Source organism: Salvelinus fontinalis, chromosome 17, assembly GCF_029448725.1.
Source record: "Salvelinus fontinalis isolate EN_2023a chromosome 17, ASM2944872v1, whole genome shotgun sequence".
In the NCBI taxonomy this organism is placed as follows: domain Eukaryota; kingdom Metazoa; phylum Chordata; class Actinopteri; order Salmoniformes; family Salmonidae; genus Salvelinus; species Salvelinus fontinalis.
In genome coordinates this window covers 43,626,023-43,652,597 of record NC_074681.1, presented here as the reverse complement: position 1 = coordinate 43,652,597, position 26,575 = coordinate 43,626,023, and the positions used below count along the sequence as shown (strand labels likewise).

The following is a 26,575-nucleotide window of genomic DNA, read 5'->3' as shown; positions in this document are numbered from 1 at the left end:
GGACAACAAAAACTAAAAGTGTGTACTGTATGACAGCCACACACCGTTTCGGCAACATGAAAGATAGGATGGCATTTGCGCTTCTCTACAAGTAGGGTGAGTCAACATGTTTTTTCCACTTGCAAACACTCATGCGTACACACAAAATACGATACCATGGGCAGCCACATCAGATTTAGCTTAAATTGATTAGACACAATATTTTCTGGTATCTTTAAGTTTTCACTGAATGAGACTAAGCATAGGTGATTTGATTATGTTAAAATGTTGAAGTTGAAATGGTGCTGGAATAGTGGAGGCAGCACTTGTGGTAACTCTCCGTTGTTCTAAATCAATAGTTGTTTAGTAGTCCGAACATGTAGGAAACATTAACATACTTGACCATGCTGAAGGTCATTTAACTGTTTTTTTACATGCAATATGACTGGTGGACTTCACCGGACAGATGTTGCTCTACAATTTTGAAATGAAACAAATGTATGAAATAATTTATTCTGACACTGTGTGACTGTTGCCTTCTTGTTTTCTCGGCCTTATATATCATGTTGGCATATGCACTAACAGGTTATCGATCAAACAACGCAATTATCACAACACATAATGTAGCTTGTAATTTGGTAATGTTTCCTGGCTTGGGTTCACCAGTGATTTTATCCACCCACCGCTACTGGTCTGTGTGAGTGTACCTTACGCTTTTGTGTGTGTCTGTGTGCAGGTTCTCTGTGACTTTTTTTGTGTGCAGACAACAGACCTATTACCTGGTTCTAACATGCGTCCTTTGTCCAGGTCTTGTCCACATTCTGATTGTGCCCACATTTCCAGACAGGTGTAAACTACTAAAATACACATTGTGGTCTGATTGTGATCAGATCTTCCTTTCCACCTCCGGATATATTTAAGCCTTGTTCACATTGGCAGTTTGAAGTGACTCAAATACATTTTTCTTGTATACCCAATTAAAATCTGGAATTTTCCTGCAGTCTGAACAGTCAAAAAGCACATGGAATCGGATATTGCAAGCCATGGATCTGGATATTTTAAAACACCTTCGTAGGTGGTTTAAAGTCAGATACAATTCTGATTCGAGGCCATGTGTCTGAACGGTCAAATCTGATTTATTTGCCCTCAAGTGGTTTTCAGACTGTTATTTGACATATGTTGTTGTTTTCTCCTATCACAGCCATTCAACTTTGTAACCATTTTAAAGTCAACATTGGCCTCATGGTGAAATCTCTGACTGGTTTCCTTCCTCTCCGGCAACTGAGTTAGGAAGGATGTCTGTATCTTTGTAGTGACTGTGTGTATTGATACACCATCTACCAATAGGTGCCCTTCTTTGCGAGGCATTGGAAAACCTCCCTGGTCTTTGTAGGTGAATATGTGTTTGAAATGCACTGCTCAACTGAGGGACAGACAGTATGTTTGGGGTACAGAGATAACGAAGTAATTCAAAAATCATGTTAAAAACTATTATTGAAGATTTTTTACTCCTGGACTTATTTAGGCTTGCCATAATTAAGGGGTTGAATACTTATTGACTCAAGAAATGTCTGCTTTTCATTTTCAAGTATATATATTTTTTTTAACAAATAAATTCAGCAAAAAAATAAACGTCCTCTCATTGTCAACTGCGTTTATTTTCAGCAAACTTAGCATGTGTAAATATTTGTACGAACATAACAAGATACAACAACTGAGACATTAACTGAACAAGTTCCACAGACATGTGACTAACAGAAATTGCATAATGTGTCCCTGAACAAAGGGGGGCGGGGGGGGGGGGGGTTAAAATAAAAAGTAACAATCTGTATCTGGTGTGGCCACCAGCTGCATTAAGTACTGCAGTGCATCTCCTTCTCATGGACTGCACCATATTTGCCAGTTCTTCCGGCTAGTGGCCGGAGACTTTAATGCAGGGAAACTTAATTCAGTTCTACCAAATTTCTATCAACATGTTAAATGTGCAACCAGAGGGAAAAAAATTCTAGATCACCTGTACTCCACACACAGAGACGCGTACAAAGCTCTCCCTTGCCCTCCATTTGGTAAATCCGACCACAACTCTATCCTCCTGATTCCTGCTTACAAGCAAAAATTAAAGCAGGAAGCACCAGTGTCTTGGTCTATAAAAAAGTGGTCAGATGAAGCAGATGCTAAACTACAGGACTGTTTTGGTATCACAGACTGGAACATGTTCCGGGATTCTTCCGATGGCATTGAGGAGTACACCACATCCGTCACTGGCTTTATCAATAAGTGCATTGAGAACGTCGTCCCCACAGTGACTGTATGTATATACCCCAACCAGAAGCCATGGATTACAGGCAACATTCGCACTGAGCTAAAGGGTAGAGCTGCCGTTTTCAAGGTGCGGGACTCTAACCCGGAAGCTTACAAGAAATCCTGCTATAACCTGCGACGAACCATCAAAATGGCAAAGCGTCAATACAGGGCTAAGACTGAATCGTACTATACCGGCTCCGACGCTCGTCTTATGTGGCAGGGCTTGCAAACTATTACAGACTACAAAGGGAAGCACATCCGCGAGCTGCCCAGTGACACAAGCCTATCAGACAAGCTAAATTACTTCTATGCTCGCTTCGAGGCAAGCAACACTGAGGCATGCATGAGAGCCTCAGCTGTTCTGGACGACTGTGTGACGACTGTGTGATCACGCTCTCGGTAGTCGACGTGAGTAAGACCTTTAAACAGGTCAACATATACAAGGCTGAGGGGCCAGATGGATTACCAGGACGTGTGCTCCGGGCATGTGCTGACCAACTGGAAGGTGTCTTCACTGACATTTTCAACGTGTCCCTGATTGTGTCTGTAACACCAACATGTTTCAAGCAGACCACCATAGTCCCTGTGCCCAAGAACACAAAGGCAACCTGCCTAAATGACTACAGACCCGTAGCACTCACATCCGTAGCCATGAAGTGCTTTGAAAGGTTGGTAATGGCTCACATCAACACCATTATCCCAGAAACCCTATGCCCACTCCAATTTGCATACTGCCCAAACAGATCCACAGATGATGCAATCTCTAATGCACTCCACACTGCCCTTTCACACCTGTACAAAAGGAACACTTATGTGAGAATGCTATTCATTGACTACAGCTCAGCGTTCAACACCATAGTACCCTCAAAGCTCATTACTAAGCTAAGGATCCTGGGACTAAACACCTCCCTCTGCAACTGGATCCTGGACTTCCTGACGGGCCGCCCCCAGGTGGTGAGGGTAGGTAGCAACACATCTGCCACGCTGATCTTTAACAATGGAGCTCCACAGGGGTGCGTGCTCAGTCCCCTCCTGTACTCCGTGTTCACCCACGACTGCATGGCCAGGCACGCCTACAACACCATCATCAAGTTTGCAGACGACACAACAGTGGTAGGCCTGATCACCGACAACGACGAGACAGTCTATAGGGAGGAGTTCAGAGACCTGGCCATGTGGTGCCAGAATAACAACCTATCCCTCAACGTAACCAAGACTAAGGAGATGATTGTGGACTACAGGAAAAGGAGGACCGAGCACGCCCCCATTCTCATCTGCCTTACAACAGGCCTACAAGCCCTCAGTCCAGCCTCTCTCAGCCTAATGCGGACAGTCTGAGCGATTGTGGGATTGTGTATTCCTGGTGTAACTCGGGCAGTTGTTGTTGCCATCCTGTACCTGTCCCGTAGGTGTGATGTTCGGATGTACCGATCCTGTGCAGGTGTTGTTACACGATCAGCTGCCCGTCCTGTCTCCCTGTAGCGCTGTCTTAGTCGTCTCACAGTCTGTACATTGCAATTTATTGCCCTGGCCACATCTGCAGTCCTCATGCCTCCTTGCAGCATGCTTTGAGCTATGTTTCTTTCTGTGTTTTTCAGAGTCAGTAGAAAGGCCTCATTAGTGTCCTAAGTGTTTAAACCTTTTACAATGAAGATCTGTGAAGTTATTTGGATTTAAACAAATTATCTTTGAAAGACAGGGTCCTGAATAAGGGATGTTTCGTTTTTTGCTGAGTTTTTGTAATAATTCCACTTTGACATTATGAGGTATTGCGTGTAGACCAGTGATGGAACAAATCACAATTTAATACATTTTGAATACAGGCTTTAAAAACCAAATTTGGAAAAAGTCTAGGGGTGTTAATACTTTCTGAAGGCACTGTATGTCCATTTTATATATGATAATTACCAGATTTCATTGTTTTCCCCCATCGACTCAAGATGAGTGGTTTTGAGCTCTGGAAAGTTTTGCTTCGCTCCCGCTCACCACTGTTCTGGTTCAGTGCAGTTAGAAAGCACTAGTTGCCACACTACTGTAGAAAATGAAAATGCACCTGCAAAAGAAAAGTGTCTACCCTCTTTGTATCCATGATGCTGCTGAGACAAGTTCATTTAAAACCTTTAAAACACTTCAAACAACAGAGCCAAAACAAATCATCACATTTTGACTACACAATAAAAACATTTAGAGGCTGCATATGAGTAGCTGGTGACTATTTATTTTGTATGACTTTATGAAAGAAAAGGTTGGAGACCCCTCCTGCTCTAGCCCAAACTGTTCACATATGACCCATATTACCGGTCCTACGTTTCATTATTTCTATTGCAGATTCAGGGCCGCAATTGATGGATACACTGTATTGGATGAATTTGACGATTTAATGATCATAATATTATTTTGATGACAACGTAATCAGTGACCAAATTTAAATGCAAAACTCGAGTTTGCATTTTCAAGTTGACAGTTTTTGTGCAATGCCCTACCAGATAACACTGCGATATTGAGAAATAAAATGGATAGAAGATCAATCGAAGTTCAGATTTGTAACTGTACTACATGACAGTGATCGCATTATTTCTGACAAACAAAGATGATGTGTAATTTGTTGATGATGATGTAACTCATTGATGATGTGTAACTTAATGTGTCATTTAACTATGTTTTTTCTTAATCTACCAAGTACAACATTCAAATTAAAATCCTTTTGGGGTATATATTATCCCACCCATTTTCAATTTAATGTCCTCATTGTCACGGATCCCTCCGGAACTTTCATTAAGCACACCTAGCCCCTATTCCCAGTGATTCGTAATTGTATACGTGTGGTTTACCAGTGTCCTGTCGATTTATTGTTCCCATGTCCGTTGGTGGTGTGAGTACCTATGCGTTGGTGCAACTGTTATGCTGCGTGCTATTTATATTGTGTATTACGGGTATCGTGTCGTTCAACGAGGTTTGGGTACAGCCCAGTGTTTTTGTATGCGTGTTTGTTTTGGGAGTATTAAAAAACCCTATTGTGTATTCCTGCACCTGTCTCCAAAATCCTTTATACCAACATGACACTCTTTGTCATGTTGTATCCTGGCCACATTCTTAACAGTTTGGCCTGTCAATTGATCACCGTGGGTGGGATTGTCAGGGAGAAGAAGGATATTAGTGTCTTGGATCAGAAAACCCATCTGGCACGACCTCCATTTGCCTCATGCAGTGCGACGCATCTCCTTCACATAGAGTTGATCAGGCTGTTGATTGTGGCCTGTGGAGTGTTGTCCCACTTCTCTTCAATGGCTGTCCAAAGTTGCTGGATATTGGCGGGAACACACGGTGGTACATGTTGATCCAGAGCATCCCAAACATGCTCAATGGGTGACATGTCTGTTAAGCATGCAGGCTATGTGTAACGTCTGCTTCCAACTCACACACTCAAACACATAGGTCCCCTGAACGCAGCTCACTTTTTAGCCCACTTTCCAGCTCACACTCTCAAACACATAGGTCCCCTGAACGCAGCTCACTCTAGATCCCAATCACCTGAATTCTGATCACCTGTTCACACACCTGTATGTCATTTACACACTCTATTTAGTTCAGTTCTTTGCACCCCATCGTTGTGAGTTATTGTTTGTTTTGATACACATTCTATTAGGAGCTCTGTTTATTTCTATATTAGTCCTCCTGTGTATTGTAGTTTTTGGCCCTCCTCACTAACAACGTTATTAGCCTTTTTCCCTGCCTGTACTGTTACCTTTTTAGATTCCCTGTGTATGACCTTCTGCCTGTCCCTGGAACCAGCTACCTGCCTCCTCCTGTGGTCCTTTACTAAACAAACACCTGCTGCGTCCTGCGCATGAAACCAGCACTCTGTCTCCCATCATAGTTAATATAGAATACCTCACCAAAAAGTACAGATGGATTCAGCGGAGCTGCAGCTACGTCTAACTCGCCAGGAGGAACGAATCGATGAACTCTGTGACCTCCTTTGCCAGTCCATTCCTGTTTCACCAATATCAGGTGCCACAGTCTCCTCCCGTTCATCTCCCCCCATATCCATGCCTAAGAAATACGATGGCTCCCCAGGGAAATGTCAAGGATTTCTCATGCAGTGTAACCTGTACATAGACCATCACCCCGCTGACTTCACCTCTGACAAAGACAGGGTGGACTTCGTCATCTCCCTACTCACAGGCAAAGCTCTGGATTGAGTCACAGCCCTGTGGGCCGCTCAAAGTTCTGATCTGTCCTCTGAATCCCGTTTCCACGCCTTCTTCAAGGAGGTGTTCGAACATTCAGCTTCAGGTCGTCACATCGGGGACCTGTTACGTGAGCCGCGACAGGGCCGTCGCTCCACCACTGAGTATGCCCTTGAGTTCCGCACCATGACTGCCGGCAGTGGATGGAGTGAACCAGCTCTCCTTGTCTACCGGAGGGGTCTAAATCGGGAGTTACATACCAAACGTCAGCAAACAGGTAACACAAACAAAAAACGATTCATGCAGAAGCGGGGAACAGAGCTGGGGAACTGACAAATATAGGGGAGGTAATAAACAGGTGATTGAGTGAGTCCAGGTGAGTCCAATATCGCTGATGCGCATGACGAGGGAAGACAGGTGTGCGTAATGATGATAGGAGTGCGTGATGCAGGGCAGCCTGGCGCCCTCAAGCGCAAGGGGGGGAGAGCGGAAGCAGACGTGACACATTTGCTGTTCTCTAACTGTTTTACAGCTCTGAGGCCCAGCTCTGAACTCCAAGCAGATCTTGTCTGCTAAATGAACTAGTGTAGCCCACAGCCATTTGGCATAGCCAGATCAGGAGCTAACAGAAGGACAACTCAAAAGTATGCTATTCTGTTCTTCAGAAATAGACTACATTTTCTTATCATGTTTCTTTTAAATAAATAATGGATTTATTGTGAAGGTGTAGGCAATATAACATGGATTGATTAGACTTCGTAAAATGTGGATGTTCTAAAGGTCTGCATTAGTGACTTGTTAGGCTATGTGTGGAAGCCAGGAGATGCTAAATGTGTTTGTTAATTAATGGTCAATTACCGTGAGACTGACAGTTATTTGCGTGACAATCACCGGCTGACTACATTTTGTGACCGCCAAAGCCCTAGTTGTGTCAATGCCAGGCTGTAAAATAAAGTGTTACCAAATTATCCATTAATCCTACATCGCTTCATAAAAACAACTAAATGGCCTAGGACTGCGTTTCCGAGAAAGTGTTTCCCAAACTGTTCATGTTTCTCATGATCCTAGGCAGGAGGGGGAATTTAGAAGGGAGGAGGAGGTCCTAGGGTGGGGTATTCATAAGGGAAATAGTTTGTACTTCTTAAATAGTGAGATAAGAGTCAGTAATGGTGACACATTCTTTGAACCCGTAAATCTACCAAGAAATAAATGATCAGAGAAAAGCCTTAGAAAAATCACCAAAGCTTTATTTTCCCTTTCACATGAATTGTCATTCAAAAATAACTTGACATTATATTATACAAATACTAACTGTAAAAAAAAGTCTAATACAAGATTTATGCTGCCATCATATAAAATGAAGTCCCTTGAGCAGTATCTTCAAGAAAGTACCTCATACTGTGAAATGATTACAAATGATTATCGTTTCAGTCAAAATGTTCCAGTGAAATGACTTTTCTGACTGATCCAAAAATGTCCAAACATCCAGCTGATGAGACACTAAGTCAGTAGCTGCTACTTGATATGGCCTTGTTTCATTAATGATTTCTTTACAACAGTACCAAACATGGTGCCTTAACGCTCACTGGAAACAGATCATCCTTATTCCAGAAACTACAGAGCGCTGGACGCTCTTTAAACACTCTCTCAGTTAACTTGCAACATATTTTTGATTTGCTTGGAGGTAGTCTCATCATTCAGATGTTTTGTTGTGTACCTGAATGTGAAGAAAGAGAGTACAGTCTGAGCATCTATCCAAAACAACACTAGTATTACCTAAAAACAATATCAACATTAGATTGCAGCTAAATGGTTTAAATCGTCTTAACATCCACATATTTGCTCTGAAGAATTGCGGAGTAATTTGATGTCCTGATGGAAAGGTCTGGACTCTAGGGTAAGATAACATAAGATAAGAAAGCATTTTATTGTCTGCTTCACAGAAATGTGCCTCATAAATAAACTCCTTACGGGACATAAAAATAGATAACATACAACATACGGCGGGCAGGGGACAGAACAGAGTAGCTTAGTCGGTGTAAAATAGCATCACTTCTGGCGAAACAGTGTTCGAGGACAAATCAACAACATGCTAGTATAGTAGTGGCCTGAGGGCAGACACTTAATGTGTTATAGCTGCTGCCTTACCAGGAACTAACGGGGATCCTTAATAAATACAAATACAAAACACAAACAATGTAATATAAAATGGGTGGACAACTTCAGTCATGGGTGGCTGCAATGCCAAACTCTTACACATCTGATTAATCAACTTCAAATGGTCAACTGTGAAGAGCCATAAATTGGTTGATTACATGAGTCAGGTGTGTTAGTGTGGCCCTTTAGGGCTGAAGTTGTGACCCCTGTCATTGAAAAGGAATTGAACATGTAGTTAGCACGGAAGTACAAACACGCTATTATACATTCAAGTTGGCAGATAACCACAGCATGTATAGGAAAGAGATGCCACTTACCTGAGAGCGTTTAGCAGGCCTTCCACACTGCTTTGAGGCTGATCCTTTAAGACTTTGATGCACCCTTTCATCTATACCAAAACAAAGTCAGTTACACATTTATGGTTCCATATGTCAGTGTCCCTGTATGTATTCCTGTGGGATCCCTAGGAGGTGCACATTTTTGTTTTAGCCCAGCAGTAACACACCTGATTCAACTAACCATGGGCTGGTTGTTAGTGGATTATTTAATTTGTGTTGTTGGACTAGAACAACGTTTCGCCTCCCTGGTGATACAACAGTGATAAATTACGTCGCTTTTCAGGCATGACAACGTCTGGGGCTGTATGTATTACGCACCTCAGAGTAGGAGTGCTGATTTAAGGATCAGTTTGGCCTTTGAGATCACAATGAATCAGATTACATAGACAGGGGAGACCTGATCCTAGATCAGCAGTCCTACCCTGAGACGCTTGATACATACGGCCACATGAAATGTCATAAGAACTCCGCTAACGCACCTCGATCTTGGAGGACTTGACGAAGGCTCCAGCAGGGTGAACATAGTCATAAAGAATGATCACTCCCACCATCACACGCAAACAGAAGGACACAGTATCCTCGCTGGCAAAACGGCTACGGTATTCCCTGTGGACGCACACACACACAAACACGTGTGCGCAAAGATAAAAAAAAAAAAAAGCATTTTTAGATAATGTTTACTGTTCAAAGAAATGAAACGTCAAAGCAGACGCAACAAAGCAGACAGACTTCATGGTAGAAAGTACAGTACAGAATCATTTGTGATCTGACTTTCTGAATGTCACAGAGGGGGAAATAAATTGGATTAGAAAAGAGGTCTGTCTCACGGCGTTTCCAGCATGACTTTGCATACGCTGGCCATCGTGCACAAGCAGTCCGTTGTGTTTTCAATGGGTAGATCTGTGTTCTGGTCAAATCAACAGAAAACACCATCTTATTGACACAGCTTTTGTTACCACTTTCATTGATGTTTTCCTAAAGCAAAACAGCACTAAACGGTGCAATTTTATTTGACTGTGCGCTACTGTTTAAAGAAAAACTGCTGTACGATAAGCCAGAAGATGAGAATAAACTACTTAGATAACATATTTTGCCATGTCTGTTTTCCATGATCACTGTCGAAGAAACGGATACTGTAACTCCCTCTTAATCTGTATCAGAGACAGATGCTGCCCTGTTCCATGACATTTGGCAAATTACAATTCAACTAAAGTATCAGCAAGTTGTCCAGTGAACTGCCTATCCAGGACTTTCACACTATGAAATATGAGCTATTATTCTTAATCAACGTAACGCTTTTTCACTTACGTCTGAAACAAACTTTGTTGTAGCGTCGCTTAGCGTTTTCAGCATGGGCGTGGCATTGGCGTAGAACAGAGACATCCGATTGGCCAGCTCATTGTTGACTTCGTTCTCCTCCTCTGCCTGAAAGCAAAAGAGTTGGGCCAGGATTTAATCAGATCGGCGGTAACCCGTGTTAGCAGACAAACACGTAGCTTTTGTTTCCGGCGGTGTCTGAGATGTAACTGAGTTAGAGCTGTCAAATCGGTGACAGCATGGCTGCTCTTATGGTCATTGTCACAAAACCACACCGTCCTTATAACCCACAAGAGTTACAAGTTCTAAACAAGAAAGTCAGGCTATCTAGAAATAATGACACTCAAATGTAAAATCATTAAAGAATCTAATACGGATTTCTATCAGCCTAATTGAGTACATCATGCATTCCTGTGTTCAAACTTGTAATGTGGCTGCATGGGATTTCTACTAATGCGACTCAGTGAATCCAATGGCAATGTCCGCGATAAGTAACGTAAGAGGCCGCTTGTGTATTTGACAGCTCTAATGTAGTTACACCTCAGACACCGCCTAAACAACAGCAATGAAAAGCTATGTGTTTGTCGGCTAACATGGGTTAAATCTGATCTAATTGAATCCTGGCCTTGGTGACAAAAATAGAATTGAAAGAAGTATACAATAGGATTAATGCTGTTAGGATGTTAGAAATGTTTTATCATTCTTTAAAAAGTACTTTAAAACGTGTTAACATAACACCATACTTCACAAGAAGGCCGGACGGAAAAACACCAGCATCAAAACCTATGGCTATATCCTTAAATATTGCACTTTTGAATTATATATTTTTTTACAAATATTTAATTTAGTATATCATTTCAAATTCGTATGCAAAATACAGTTGAAGTTGGAAGTTTACATAGACTTAGGTTGGAGTCATTAAAAATATTTTTTATGTTTGGGGGAAAAAGGGGTGGTGCATGCAAGCCGAAGAACACCATCCCAACCGTGAAGCACGGGGGTGGCAGCATCATGTTGTGGGGCTGCTTTGCTGCAGGAGGGACTGGTGCACTTCACAAAATAGATGGCATCATGAGGCAGGAAAAGTACGTGGATATATTGAAGCAACATCTCAAGACATCAGTCAGGAAGTTAAAGCTTGGTTGCAAATGGGTCTTCCAAATGGACAATGACCCCAAGCATACTTCTAAAGTTGTGGCAAAATGGCTTAAGGACAAAAAAGTCAAGGTATTGGAGTGGCCATCACAAAGCCCTGACCTCAATCCTATAGAAAATTTGTGGGCAGAACTGAAAAAGCATGTGCGAGCAAGGAGGCCTGCAAACCTGACTCAAACCAGCTCTGTCAGGAGAAATGGGCCAAAATTCACCCAACTTATTGTGGGAAGCTTGTGGAAGGCTACCCGAAACATTAGAGCGAAGTTAAACAATTTAAAGGCAATGCTACCAACCACTAATTGGGTGTATGTAAACTTCTGACCCACTGGGAATGTGATGAAAGAAATAAAAGCTGAAATAAATAATTCTCTCTACTATTATTCTGACATTTCACATTCTTCAAATAAAGTGGTGATCCTAACTGACCCAAGACAGTGATTTTTTACTAGGATTAAATGTCAGTAATTGTGAAAAACTGAGTTTAAATGTATTTGGCTAAGGGGTATGTAAACTTCCTGTTTCAACTGTAACTTGTGAAGTTTGGGCAATTCATTCTATCAAAACTTTAATAAGACATTACACAGTCAGCACACTATTTGCTGTGCCGTTCTGCATGCATTCTACATGGCATTTTACATGCGCTCCTCTGCCTCATTACATAGGCCCTCAAGTAATTATTCCCCAGCCGCAGGGGCTCTTAATTGGTCCCCCTGTCTCGTCAACGCCCATGGGGCTTTCCCTTTGATCAATGGGAGGATGAGGTGACTAATGTACTACTGTTAGAATCCATTTACCGTGGGTATGTTTAACTGTGTGTGTATATACAGTACCAGTCAAACGTTGATATGAAAATGTATGCACTCACAAATGTAAGGCGCTCTGGGTAAGAGCATCCGCTAAATGACTTAAATGTAAATGTACACTCACGGCAACATTGTTGATGCGCATGCGGTTGAGGGTTCTCCTGTAGTAGCTGAAATCATTCTGGATGGCAGGGTTCGTCATCTGTAATAGAGGGTGCAAATGTCAACACGAAATCACTCATGATTATCTTCAATGTCCCACAGTGGGGAGTTGAGGAGGGATTGTGCCAATTTGAAATCCAGTGATTAGTACTTAGCCTATCTCCTAGCCTATAGTCCCTGTGCCCAAGAACACTAAGGCAACCTGCCTAAATAACTACAGACCCGTAGCACTCACGTCCATAGCCATGAAGTGCTTTGAAAGGCTGGTAATGGCTCACATCAACACCATTATCCCAGAAACTCTAGACCCACTCCAATTTGCATACCGCCCAAACAGATTCACAGATGATGCAATCTCTATTGCACTCCACACTACGTTTTCCCACCTGGACAAAAGGAACACTCATGCGAAAATGCTATTCATTGACTACAGCTCAGAGTTCAACACCATAGTACCCTCAAACTCATCACTAAGCTAAGACTCCTGGGACTAAACACCTCCCTCTGCAACTGGATCCTGGACTTCCTAACGGGCCGCCCCCAGGTGGTGAGGGTAGGTAGCAACACATCTGTCACGCTGATCCTCAACACTAGAGCCCCTCAGGGGTGAGTGCTCAGTCCCCTCCTGTACTCCCTGTTCACCCACAATTGCGTGGCCAGGTACGACTCCAACACCATCATTAAGTTTGCAGACAACGCAACAGTGGTAGGCCTGATGACAGACAAAAACGAGACAGCCTATAGGGAGGAGGTCAGAGACCTGGCCGGTTGGTACCTGAATATCAACCTATCACTTAACATAACCAAGACTAAGGAGATGATTGTGGACTACAGGAAAAGGAGGACCGAGCACGCCCCCATTCTCATCGTTCTGCGCTTACCTCTATCGTGAGGTTAAAAACAAACTTGACAACTATCTCTTCTCTTTCGGCTTCCTACTTATGAAATGTGTCTTCCGCATTTAACCCAAACCCTGTGAATCAGAGAGGTGTGGTGGGCTGCCTTTATCGACATCCACGTCTTCGGCGCCCGGGGAACAGTGGGTCAACTGCCTTGCTCAGAGGCAGAATGACAGATTTTTACCTTGTCAGCTCGGGTATGAGCATTTAAAAGGGATCAGAGATAAACATTTAAAAGAGGTGGAGGGTATAAAATCAAGGGAGAACTACTCTCTCCCCTCTCTCTCTATTCCCCTTTATTTTCATTAATAATCCTAAAGGTCAAAGACAGAGAGAAAGAGTGCAACTTGAGCTGAAGGGCAGAAAGATGGTTCTCATATCCATAGCAGTGCTGTTGACAGTCAGAAGCCTGGTACATGGGGAGGTTGGTAGAGGTGAATCAATCTACAGTACCTTCAGAAAGTATTCACATCCCTTGACTTTTTCCACATTTTGTTGTTACAAAATGGGAATAAAATGGATTCAATTGTCATTTTTTTGTCAACGATCTACACAAAATACTCTAATGTCAAAGTGGAAGACAAATTCATGAAAAATAAAACACTACTATATCTTGATTAGATAAGTATTCAACCCCCTGAGTCAATACATGTTAGAATGACCTTTGGCAGCGATAACAGCTGTGAATCTTTCTGGGTAAGTCGCTAATAGCTTTTCACACATGGATTGCACATTATTCTTTTTATATTTATTCTTAAAGCTCTATCAAATTGGATGTTGATCATTGCTAGACAACCATTTTGACTTCTTGCCATAGATTGTCAAGCAGATTTAAGTCAAAACTGTAACTCGGCCCGTCACGAACATTCACTGTCTTCTTGATAAGCAACTCCAGTGTAGATTTAGCCTTGTATTTTAGGTTAAGCAGTGTTCACCAGACACTGCTTTCAACCATTGTAAGGTAGAAAGCAGAATGAACCATGTTGTGTTCTAGGATTTTGCATGTGCTTATCTCCATTCCGTTTGTTTTTTATTCTGAAAAATGATCTAGTCCTTAATGATTACAAGCATACCCATAACATGATGCAGCCACCACTATGTTTGAAAATAAGGAGAGTGGTGCTCAGTAATGTGTTGTATTGGATTAGCCCCAAACATAACACTTTGTATTCAGGACAAAAAGTGAAATACTTTGCCACATTTCTTGGCAAAAACAGACACAGTTTGCCAGCATCCAGCAGGTGGTCGCTTTAACACACAAGACAACAAGCGATAGGACAGCCACTCGCTGCTTTTAGCCATTGGTTGTTGCAGTGTGTCCGACATTTAAAGAGCGCTGCGTTCTAACTAATGAGAGTACCTGAAGTATGAATGGCGCCGAAGAAGATGGCTGACGTTTTACGTGCTCCTAACCAAATTTTTTGGGGGTTGGTTTTTATGCGCTGTTTGTAACTTCTTTTTTAACTTATTCTGTACATAAAGTTGCTGCTACCATCTCTTATGACCGAAAATAAGTTCTGGACATCAGATTACTCACCACGAACTGGCAGAAGCTTTTTTTTCCTTTAACGAGTCAGACGAGCCCGACGTGAAGGACATACTGCTTTCCCGGGAACAGACCCAAATCCCAATCATTTGCGTGAAGAGAAGAAGGAGAAAAAGAGGACGGGGGTCGGGCTGCCTTCTGAGAATTCGTAGGGGATCGAATAAACCCCCACCATTCTACATGCTAACATGCAATCATTGGAAAATAAAATCGACGACATGCGAGGAAGATTAAACAATCAACGGGATATTAAAAACTGTAATATCTTAGACTTCACAGAGTCGTGGCTGAACGACGACATTATCAACATACAGCTGGCTGGTTATACGGTGTATCGGCAGGATAGAACAGCGGCGTCTGGTAAGGGGGGATGGACTATGTATATTTGTAAACAACAGCTGGTGCACGATATCTAAGGAAGTCTCTAGGTTTTGCTCGCCTGAGGTAGAGTATCTCATGATAAGCTGTAGACCACACTATCTACCTAGAGTGTTTTCATCTGTATTTTTCATAGCTGTCTACATACCACTACAGACCGATATTGGCACTAAGACTGCACTCAATGAGCTGTATTCCGCCACAAGCAAACAGGAAAACGCTCATCCAGAGGCAGCTCTCCTAGTGGCCGGGGACTTTAATGCAGGGAAACTAAAATCAGTTTTACCAAATTTCTATCAGCATGTTAAGGGAAAAAACTCTAGACCACCTTTACTCCACACACAGAGACGCGTACAAAGCTCTCCCAATGCTGTCGGGGGTACGCCAAATAAAAATGTGATTCATATATATTTTTTTTTAATAAAAATAAAATCTTCACATTTTCTAACAGTCCATTTAGATTTTCCAACGGGGCTATACATTTTGGTGAGTTTTTTTTCTTGCCTGAGTAGCCTCGTTTCACTGTCAAAATAGAAATTAAACCATCTAGTGTTCAGCGAAATAACAACACAAGGTCAAATACCGGTAGCCTAGTCAAATAATTAACCTCCAATCACATTAACCGTTACTCTCTCACGGGAAACCATCACTATTGCACAGACATTTAGAAGCGAAACATGACAATTTGAAAAATAAGCTACGGGATTTTTTTTTGCAAGAATAATGACTACTTTCGAGTAGTAAGACATGTATAAAAGAAAGCGTCTTATATTGTGAGCTACCGAGTGGCTAGGATAGGCAAGCTCCATACTATTGTGGAGGACTTAATTCTTCCTGCTGCCACGGATATGGCTGGGACAATACTGGAGGAAAAGGCCCAAAAAACTATACAGACAATCGCTTCATCAAACATCACTGTTTCACGATGCATCAGTGACATGACAGGAGATGTTTAAAAACAATTACTGCTTCGCATACAAGCCAGTGAGTTCTGTGCGTTACAGCTGGATGAGTCAACAGACGTGGCGGGCCTGGCACAGCTCCTGGTATATGTCCGTTACGTTTATGGGGGGTCAATTAAGGAAGACATCCTCTTCTGCAAACCACTGGAAACCAGAACAACATGAGAGGATATTTTTTAAGTACTGGACAGCTTTGTGACATCAAATGGACTTTGGTGGTCAAGATGTGTTGGTATCTGTACTGATGGCACAAAAGCCATGACAGGGAGACATAGTGGAGTGGTAACGCGTGTGCAAGCAGTTGCTCCCGACGCCACTTGGGTACACTGCAGCATCCACCGAGGCTCTTGCTGCTAAGGGAATGCCTGACAGCTTGAAAGAAGTTTTGGACCCTACAAGTGAAAATGGTTCACTTTGTTAAAGCAAGGCCCCTGAACTCTTGTGTATTTTCTGCATTATGCAATGATATGGGCAGCGACCATGTAACGCTTTTACATCATACAGAAGTGCGCTGGTTATCAAGGGGAAAAGTATTGACACGTTTTTTTAAATTGAAAGATGAGCTTAAAGTTTTCTTTACTGACCATCATTTTCATCTGGGTGATGTTTTTTCTTGCCTGAATGATCTGAATCTAGGATTACAGGGACTCTCAGCAACTATATTCAAAGTGTGGGACAAAATTGAGGCAATGATTAAGAAGTTGGAGCTCTTCTCTGTCTGCATTAACAAGGACAACACAGAGGTGTTTCCATCATTGCATGATTTTTTGGTGTGCAAATGAACTCAAGCTTACGGACAATGTCAAATGTGATATAGCGAAGCACCTAAGTAAGCAATTACACAGGTACTTTCTCAAAACAGACGTCACAAACAACTGGATTCGTTATCCCTTTCATGCCCTGCCTCCAGTCCAATTACCGATATCTGAACAAGACAGCCTCATCGTAATTGCAACAAGCAGTTCTGTGAAAATTTTATTTAATCAGAAGCCACTGACAGATTTCTGGACAGGGCTGCGCTCAGAGTTTCTTTCCTTAGCAAATCACGCTGTTAAGACACTGATGCCCTTTGCAACCACGTACCTATGTGAGAGTGGATTCTCGGCCCTAACTAGCATGAAAACTAAATACAGGCACAGACTGTGTGTGGAAAAGGATTTAAGACTGAGACTCTCTCCAATACAACCCAACATTGCAGAGTTATGTGCATCCTTTCAAGCACACCCTTCTCATTAACCTGTGTTTTGAGTTAATCACCATTTGTTATGAACAAATAAGGTTTTATACACTGCTCAAAAAAATAAAGGGAACACTTAAACAACACAATGTAACTCCAAGTCAATCACACTTCTGTGAAATCAAACTGTCCACTTAGGAAGCAACACTGATTGACAATAAATTTCACATGCTGTTGTGCAAATGGAATAGACAAAAGGTGGAAATTATAGGCAATTAGCAAGACACCCCCAATAAAGGAGTGATTCTGCAGGTGGTGACCACAGACCACTTCTCAGTTCCTATGCTTCCTGGCTGATGTTTTGGTCACTTTTGAATGCTGGCGGTGCTCTCACTCTAGTGGTAGCATGAGACGGAGTCTACAACCCACACAAGTGGCTCAGGTAGTGCAGCTCATCCAGGATGGCACATCAATGCGAGCTGTGGCAAGAAGGTTTGCTGTGTCTGTCAGCGTAGTGTCCAGAGCATGGAGGCGCTACCAGGAGACAGGCCAGTACATCAGGAGACGTGGAGGAGGCCGTAGGAGGGCAACAACCCAGCAGCAGGACCGCTACCTCCGCCTTTGTGCAAGAAGGAGCACTACCAGAGCCCTGCAAAATGACCTCCAGCAGGCCACAAATGTGCATGTGTCTGCTCAAACGGTCAGAAACAGACTCCATGAGGGTGGTATGAGGGCCCGACGTCCACAGTGTTCCCTTTATTTTTTTGAGCAGTGTACGTAAGATGGCTAAATAAAACGCAAATTTATTGATTATTATTATATTATTATTTGTGCCCTGGTCCTATAAGAGCTCTTTGTCACTTCACACAAGCCGGGTTGTGACAAAAACTCACACTCAATCTTATGTTGAATAAATGTATCGTATAGTGTGTGTGGCAGGCTTACAATAATGGCAAAAAACAACATTTGAGAGTGCGCTGACCCTGGTGCTAGAGGGGGAACGCAGCTGGAGGTTGAATGTTTGAAGGGATACAGGGCTATAAAAAGTTTGGGAACCACTGCCATAGAGAAAGAGGTAGGTGAATTAAAATAACTCGGTTCATTGGAAATGGTAGATTGTTAATATTTTGTGGTAGCCAGGCTCAGCAAAAGAAGATTCTGAAAATGGAAAAGCTTAATGGGAAGAAGATTAAAAGCCAGGTCCTTGGTGCTTATGCTAGATTGAGAGGAGTCATCACTGGGGTCCCAATATCTATGTCCATTAGATATGAAAGAAAATGTGAAAGGAGGCAGAATGATAGAGGCCAAAAGGTTGATCAGTAGGAAAGAGGGACAAAGAAGTGAAAGCTTATCAGTGATGCTGAGGTCTTAGAAGGAATTGACTGGAAAAGTACAGATAGGATTCCTTAGTTTCAATTTCAGAGAATTTGTCCCATCCCAATTGCGGTGTTTTAAATGCCAAAGAATAGGCCATGTAGCTGCTCAGTGGAAAGGAAAGAAAAGATGTGTGGAGGGGAACATGATTACTACGGTGACTGTGGAAGCAATGTGAAGGTTAAGTGTTGTAATTGTGGGGGGGGGGGGGGGGGACGTAGTGCAGCATTTGGTGGATGCCAGGTACAGAGAGAGTATAGAATGGCCCAGAGATATAGAAACAATCATGATGTATCATACGCAGAGGCTGTAAGACAGATTGGTGTAACTACTAGGCAGACTCATGGAGCTACTATTGCTGCTCCTGTAGTAAGTGGATCTACTGTCAGACTGATGGAGCTACTATGGCTGCTCCTGTAGTAAGTGGATCTACTGTCAGACTGATGGAGCTACTATGGCTGCTCCTGTAGTCAGACTGGTGGAGCTACTGGTCCTGGCATGGTTTGGAGGCCTGTTCAGAAATCTGGTGCTCATGAATGTGCGCTGTCAAAGGACACTTTGACAATGAATAAAGTTGACTTCATATCTTTTATTGGTAAGGTTATCAATACGACTCGGGTTGTGGAAAGCAGAATTGCCAGGTTGAAAGTTATTGTGTAGACAGCAAAATATATATTGGGGGTAACAGATGTTACTGTTGAAATGGTTGTTGACATACCAAACAATCCTATGGGTGTGTTTCAGCATGATAGAGATAACGTTTCATGGGGTAGGATGGTTGGGGAGGGTTTTTTGGGGGAGGGGGAGGGTGTGGTAGAAGTTAGCAGGCGATTTATTTGGTTTGAATTTTATTACTGTCACGACTTCCTCCGAAGTCTGTCCCTCTCCTTGTTCGGGCGACGTTCGGCGGTCGACGTCACTGGTCTTCTAGCCATCGCTGATCCACCTTTTATTTTCCATTTGTTTTGTCTTGTCTTCCCACACACCTGGTTTCAATCCCATATATTACATGTTGTGTATTTAACCCTCTGTTGACCTTGTCCGGTATTGTTTATTGTAAGTGCTTGTGCACGTTGTGTTCTGGTGTGTGTCGGGTTATGTACCCATTTATTATTGTTCTGTATCCAGTGGGTTCTTATTATTAAGCTGAGCCGCTGGAAACAACGTTTTTGCTCTCCTGCGTCTGACTTCTCTGCCGCCAGTACGCACCCCTTACAATTACCACGGTAGTACGGAATTGAGCAGATCATGATTGATCGTACATTCCAGCACAGTAGGTGGCGGATAGTTACTTAAATGACTGTTTGCGGACATTCATGATATCATAGAACAAGAAGAATGGGGAAATGTTTGAAAACTTTAAAATAGTTCAGTAATTGTTCTGTTAAAACCTGTTCCACTGGGCTATTTGCCTGGAAAAAGGGAATTACTGGACACATAAGCACTTCCATTGAACACCAAGGAGCCTATCAGATTGCATGTTGCACTGTTGAATGTATGTCCTGCTCTTCCCATTAGATAATAATGTCCCATTGGATAATAAAGTCATTTTTTTTGCGTATTTGCCTTTTTGGGGAAATAACTCTCAAGAACTGAATTTAATTATTTTAGCGAATCTTGGATTGAAAGACATTTTTGGTTGGACTAAATATCTTTCTGTCTTTGACCATTGAACTTTAGACTATTGCCTTTGATTTGATTGGAAAAAAGCCCCATTGCATCAATTTTGAGTTGGTTTATGATTGCTGTTGCTGATCTATTGCTGCTTTATCAAAGCTTTAATATGATGCTTTAAAGCAGCAATCAGCAGTAGAAACAATAACAAAGCGGCCTCCCCACCCCTGTTTCGGTAAAAAGCTGAGGGACGGGGCTAGAAAAATGTAACCACTCTCAAATTCATTAGCGCAGCTATGGATGCAAGGACTGAACATCCATGATATCACAATTAGAGTTTTAACCATGTTTTGAGGCTATATGATGTTTGTTTACATTTCCTTTGTTTAGAAACATTGGAGTAAAATAAGTTATATTCTTCAAGGATCAGTGGGTAATATTAATTTCTAAGTAAAAAAAAATGGCTGTAGCAACTGCTTATTGCCCCTTTAAAGTAGCCAGCAGATTCCGAACCTACCGTTACACTTGTTGACGCTGAGCTGCACTGGGATCGGAATTCAATCATGGTTAGATTAAGACACTGCAGAGCCGGCGCGAGATATGGCTCGGAATATATACCTCAATCCAGGGATGAGAAATTGCGTTGTACTTCGAATTGTCCCATTATACAACCTGTTACACCGGAAAGATTGAACAACTACTAGTTTTTACGGAACGTTGCCCTTTTCTTCCTCATTCTAGCTAGCAATAGACACAGAAGCCATGATATAATGTAAAAAAAAAAAAAAAAAAAAGTCAGACATCCATACATTTGTTATCGAATAAGAGTTGTGGCAGCATTGGATGTTGTTACAGGGATGATATCCTGGGGAAGGTAAAAGGCTACAAATTGCCACAATCACTTCTCACATCTCCAGTGTGATAATTGATATGTGGTGAGCATTCTGATGCAAACCTTCCCCTTCATTTACTCTCATAATTTAAAGCTTTTTGAAGTGTAAGTAAAAGCATGTTATTATTTACTTGACATTTTCATTTTAAGTCTACATTTAAGATAAATGATAAGGAGATTATTTCATAAAAACAAAGAAGGAAGAAGCACTATGCATATCTCGCTCATTGGAGGGGGTAGAAGTACCTTGAGCTCATCGAAGCGCAGGGTGAAATGCAGAATCTCTGCAAACTGTCTAGCCAATGCCTGCTCCTGCTCCAGATGCTGGGTGGGACTGCAGCGAGCGCTCGTCAGAGCCTTCAGGAGACCATGCAATGACCCCTCTGTATCAAAGAGATGGGTGGGATGGAAGAGGGGAAGAGAGGGGAAGAGAGAGAAAGAAGGGAGAAAGGGAATGAATGGAGAACGAGATAATGGGGGGGGGGGTGAATGGTGAAAAGGAGGGAGAGAGAGAGAGTAAGGGAAGAAAACAGGGGGTATAATGGATAAATATAGAGGGGGAGAGAGGAAAATAGAGGGTAGAGAGGGCGGGAGACCAGGTGAAAGAGAGGGGAAAGTGGGAGATAGAGAAATTACATGGAGGGATTAGAATGAGCATATGCAGGTCAGATGGGATGAATGTGTTCAGGATAGATTGACAGAGGAGGTGGAGGAATAGATGGAGGGGCGTAGCCAAGGAGGGGTAAAACGAGGGGAAGATACAAGTGAAATGAGAACTTGGAGAGGTGGATTAGAGATGGAGGGAGAGTGAGACGCAGAAGTGGATAGAGGGATAGGCGAAAGTAAAACGAGGACATGGAGGAGTGTAACAGGAAATTATAAATATGAAAAGGAGAGATGGAGCTACAGTAAAGGAGAATGGAAGGATGGAGGAGAAGTGAAACAGAGCAGTAAAGCTAGAGAGGGCAGGATAGTGAAAATGATGCTGTCAGTGAAAGTTTTCAAACATTGTAGGCAATAAGTAGACAGTTCAACTTCATGGGAATGAACTGCAATTCAACAAAATTACCATTGACCACCAATGACCATTATTCTGTTCTCAGAATTACAGTGGAATGGACTCAATCCCTTTCAAAATGCTGCAGAAGATCCTGACAATATTTCATTGTCCCTATCAAATCCTCTCTCAAGACTGACCATCAGATGGACGGAGAGACAGCCCTCCCTCTAGACTGACCATCAGATGGACGGAGAGACAGCCCTTCCTCCAGACTGACCATCAGATGGACGAAGAGACAGCCCTCCCTCTAGACTGACCATCAGATGGACGAAGAGACAGCCCTCCCTCCAGACTGACCATCAGATGGACGAAGAGACAGCCCTCCCTCCAGACTGACCATCAGATGGACGGTGAGAGACAGCCCTCCCTCTAGACTGACCATCAGATGGACGGAGAGACAGCCCTCCCTCTAGACTGACCATCAGATGGACGGAGAGACAGCCCTTCCTCCAGACTGACCATCAGATGGACGGAGAGACAGCCCTCCCTCCAGACTGACCATCAGATGGACGGAGAGACAGCCCTCCCTCCAGACTGACCATCAGATGGACGGAGAGACAGCCCTCCCTCCAGACTGACCATCAGATGGACGGAGAGACAGCCCTCCCTCCAGACTGACCATCAGATGGACGAAGAGACAGCCCTCCCTCAAGACTGACCATCGGATGGACGAAGAGACAGCCCTCCCTCTAGACTGACCATCAGATGGACGAAGAGACAGCCCTCCCTCCAGACTGACCATCAGATGCAGATCATATAGAAAAATACAAGTTTCAAAATTTCGACCAATCGATTGTTTGAAAGAACCGACTGTTTTGGGTCAAGACAAATCACGAAAAGCACTTCAAAGACGAGCTGTTTGTTTCGACTCCTTACATCTAAGGGGCTTCTGTTTTAGATATGGAATTAGATGGGAATTATTCTATAATATAGTTGAATATTTTTATTTACAGTGCCCCAGTTGCAGCAAAGAAATTATGAAAAGGTATCTACTGTATTACATAAAATATACATAATATTGATATAATGAAAAGGTCTCTACTGTATTTCATAACATACAGTACCAGTCAAAAGTTTGGACACACCGACTTATTCGGGGGGTTTTCTATATTTGTTGAAAGACAAATGATAGTCTCACTAAGCCCAAACCAGATGTGATAGCGTATTGCTGCTGAATGCTGTGGTAGCCATGCTGATTAAGTGTGCCTTGAATTCCAAATAAATCCTAGCCAGTGTCACCAGCAAAGCACCCCCACACCTCCTCCTCCATGCTTCACGGTGGGAAACCACACATGCAGAGATCATTCGTTCACCTACTCTGCATTTCACAAAGACACAGCGGTTGCAACCAAAAATCTAACATTTGGACTCATCAGACCAAAGAACAGATTTCGACCGGTCTAATGTCCATTGCTCATGTTTCTTGGCCCAAGCAAGTCTCTTCTTCTTATTGGTCTTGTTTAGTTGTGGTGTCTTTGCAGCAATTCGACCATGAAGGCATGATTCACGCAGTCTCCTCTGAACAGTTGATGTTGAGATGTGTCTGTTACTTGAACTCTGTCAAGCATTTATTTGGGCAGCATTTCTGAGGCTGGTAACTCTAATGAACTTATCCTCTGCAGCAGAGATAACTCTGGGTCTTCCTTTCCTGTGGCAGTCCTCATGAGAGCCAGTTTCATCATAGCGCTTGAGGGTTTTTGCGACTGCATTTGAAGAAACTTTCAAAGTTCTTGAAATTTCCCGGATTGACGGACCTTCATGTCTTAAAGTAATTTATCTTAGCTTATTTGAGCTGTTCTTGTCATAATATTGACTTGGTCTTTTACCAAATAGGGCTACCTTCTGTATAACACCCCTAACTTGTCATAACACAACTGATTGGCTCAAACACATTAAGAAGGAAAGAAATTCTACAAATTATCTTTTAACAAGGCACACCTAATAATTGAAATGCATTCCAGGTGACTACCTCATGAAGCTGGGAGAATGCCAAGAGTGTGCAAAGATGTCATCAAGGCAAAGGGTGGCTACTTTGAAGAATCTCAAATATAAAATATATTTAGATTTGTTTAACAGTTTTTTGGTTACTACATGATTCCATATGTGTTATTTCATAGTTTTGATATCTTCACTATTCTTCTACAATGTAGAAAATAGTAAAAAAATATATAGAAAAACCCTTGAATGAGTAGGTGTCCCCAAACTTTTGACTGGTATTGTATACATATTATTTATTTAATGAAATTATATATTTTGTATTATATTATATAAACATAATACATCATATTATTATTATAACAATGTCATCTTCCAGTCACGCATAAAGACTCAACTTTCAACACGTTTTTTTCTCGCCCATCTACACACAATACCCCATAAACATGTTTTCAGACATTTTTGCTAATTTATTGAAAATTAAATTCAGAAATATCTCATTAACATAATTATTCACACCCCTGAGTCAATACTTTGTAGAAGCACGTTTGGCAGCGATTACAGCTGTGAATCTTTCTGGGTAAGCCTTTAAGAGCTTTCCACACCTGGATTGTGCAACATTTGCACATTTTATTTTCAAAATTCTTCAAGCTTTGTAAAATTGGTTGTTGATCATTGCTAGAAAAAAAAGTAGATTTTCCCCAAACATAACACTGTATTCAGGGCAAAAAGTCAAGGGGTGTGAATACTTTCTGAAGGCACTGTACATGGGCTCCGATACAATACAGGAATGATACGTTTTAGTTTGAAATTATTCGGTGCGATTCGGGTTTAGTAGAGGAATGAATCGATGTGGTTCAATATGATATGATGCACTAACATTTGTTGCATAAGCACATTAATTTTTCATTCTAAATTTAAATCTGCTGCTGATGGACCTCTCTGTGCTGTGTGTGTGTGTGTGTGTGTGTGTGTGTGTGTGTGTGTGTGTGTGTGTGTGTGTGTGTGTGTGTGTGTGTGTGTGTGTGTGTGTGTGTGTGTGTGTGTGTGTGTGTGTGTGTGTGTGTGTGTGTGTGTGGGGAATTGTGTAGCACAAATGGAGTAACTACAATGTTTTTGATCCATCCTCAGTTTTCTCCCATCACAGCCATTGAACTCTGTAACTGTTTTAAAATCACCAATGGCCTCATGGTAACATCCCTAAGCAGCTTCATTCCTGTCCTGCAGCTCAGTTCAGAAGGATGACTGTGTCTTTGACGTGGTCTGGGTGGTTTAATACATCATCCACATAATCATTATTAACGTGACCATGCTTAAAGAGATATTCAATGTCTGATTTGTTATTGTTACACATCTACCAATCACTGCCCTTCTTTGATGCTTTTGAAAAGCTCCCTGGTCTTTGATGTTGATTATGTGCTTTAAATTCAATACTATGTATGGGGGACAGATAAATGGTTAGTAATTCAAAAATCATGTCAACACCTATTATTTCACACTGAGTGAGTCCATATAAATTATTATGTGATTTGATATGCCACATTTTTGTCCTGAAGTAATTTAGGCTTGCCTAAACAAAGGGGATGAATACTTATGCAAAGACTATATTTTAGTTATCATTTATATTCATCTTAAAAATATATATATATAATTATACTTCTACTTTGAATATTACAGAGTATTTTGTGTACATGGTTGACCAAAAAATGACAATTAAACCCATTTGAATCCCACTTTGTAACACAATAAAATGTATGAATACCTTTGCAAGGCACTGTAACATTAGTGCTGATGTGCACCTTGTGTATTCTATATACTATCCTAACTCACAACGGTAAGTTGAGACCCCAACTGAGTCCCCTCCCCAAAATAATAATAATAATAATTTGGAAGTTGATCCGAGGGTCTTAAAAGGGGGAACGGAGTTACCCATCCCTGCCCTAGATGCTGTCAATTGCCCAACTTATAGGCCCAATTAAGGCATATCTTTGAACAACGTGATGTTGTGCTCCAAAAGAATAACTTGAAATAACATGTAGGTTGATCAAATATTCCAAATAAAAAGATGATTATGTATTAGCCTAGTGGTCATAAGTATTTAGGCATATCATGTAAATTAAGTCGCAATGGATAGCCTACTGTTGCATGTATCTGGTTAGAACAGCTCATGAGGTGTCCTAAATATCTGTCGACTAGGTGTGACTATAATGACTAAAGAGGCGTCATGCATTGATTTTATTTTTAGGAGTAAAATGTCTCTATTCTCAGCACTTATGACCGCTTTGTGGATATGGCCCCTGATCACAGCATTCAGGGTTGTCAAGGCATACATA

The 26,575-nt window shown here is 42.0% G+C and overlaps 1 protein-coding gene across 1 annotated transcript in view; it reads right to left on the bottom strand.

Moving 5' to 3' along the window:
- Positions 1-7,699: 7,699 nt before the first annotated feature.
- The window catches only part of fam49ba (family with sequence similarity 49 member Ba), a 39,579-nt gene continuing 20,703 nt past the window's right edge, over positions 7,700-26,575 (bottom strand). Inside the window, exons 5-11 of the mRNA XM_055867564.1 lie at positions 21,494-21,630; positions 12,368-12,445; positions 10,277-10,393; positions 9,796-9,875; positions 9,448-9,574; positions 8,948-9,018; positions 7,700-8,190 (exon numbers count right to left, since the gene is read on the bottom strand). Of these exons, the coding sequence (XP_055723539.1) occupies positions 8,121-8,190; positions 8,948-9,018; positions 9,448-9,574; positions 9,796-9,875; positions 10,277-10,393; positions 12,368-12,445; positions 21,494-21,630 (680 nt within the window). The 3' untranslated portion in view covers positions 7,700-8,120. The remainder of the gene's footprint in view (positions 8,191-8,947; positions 9,019-9,447; positions 9,575-9,795; positions 9,876-10,276; positions 10,394-12,367; positions 12,446-21,493; positions 21,631-26,575) is intronic.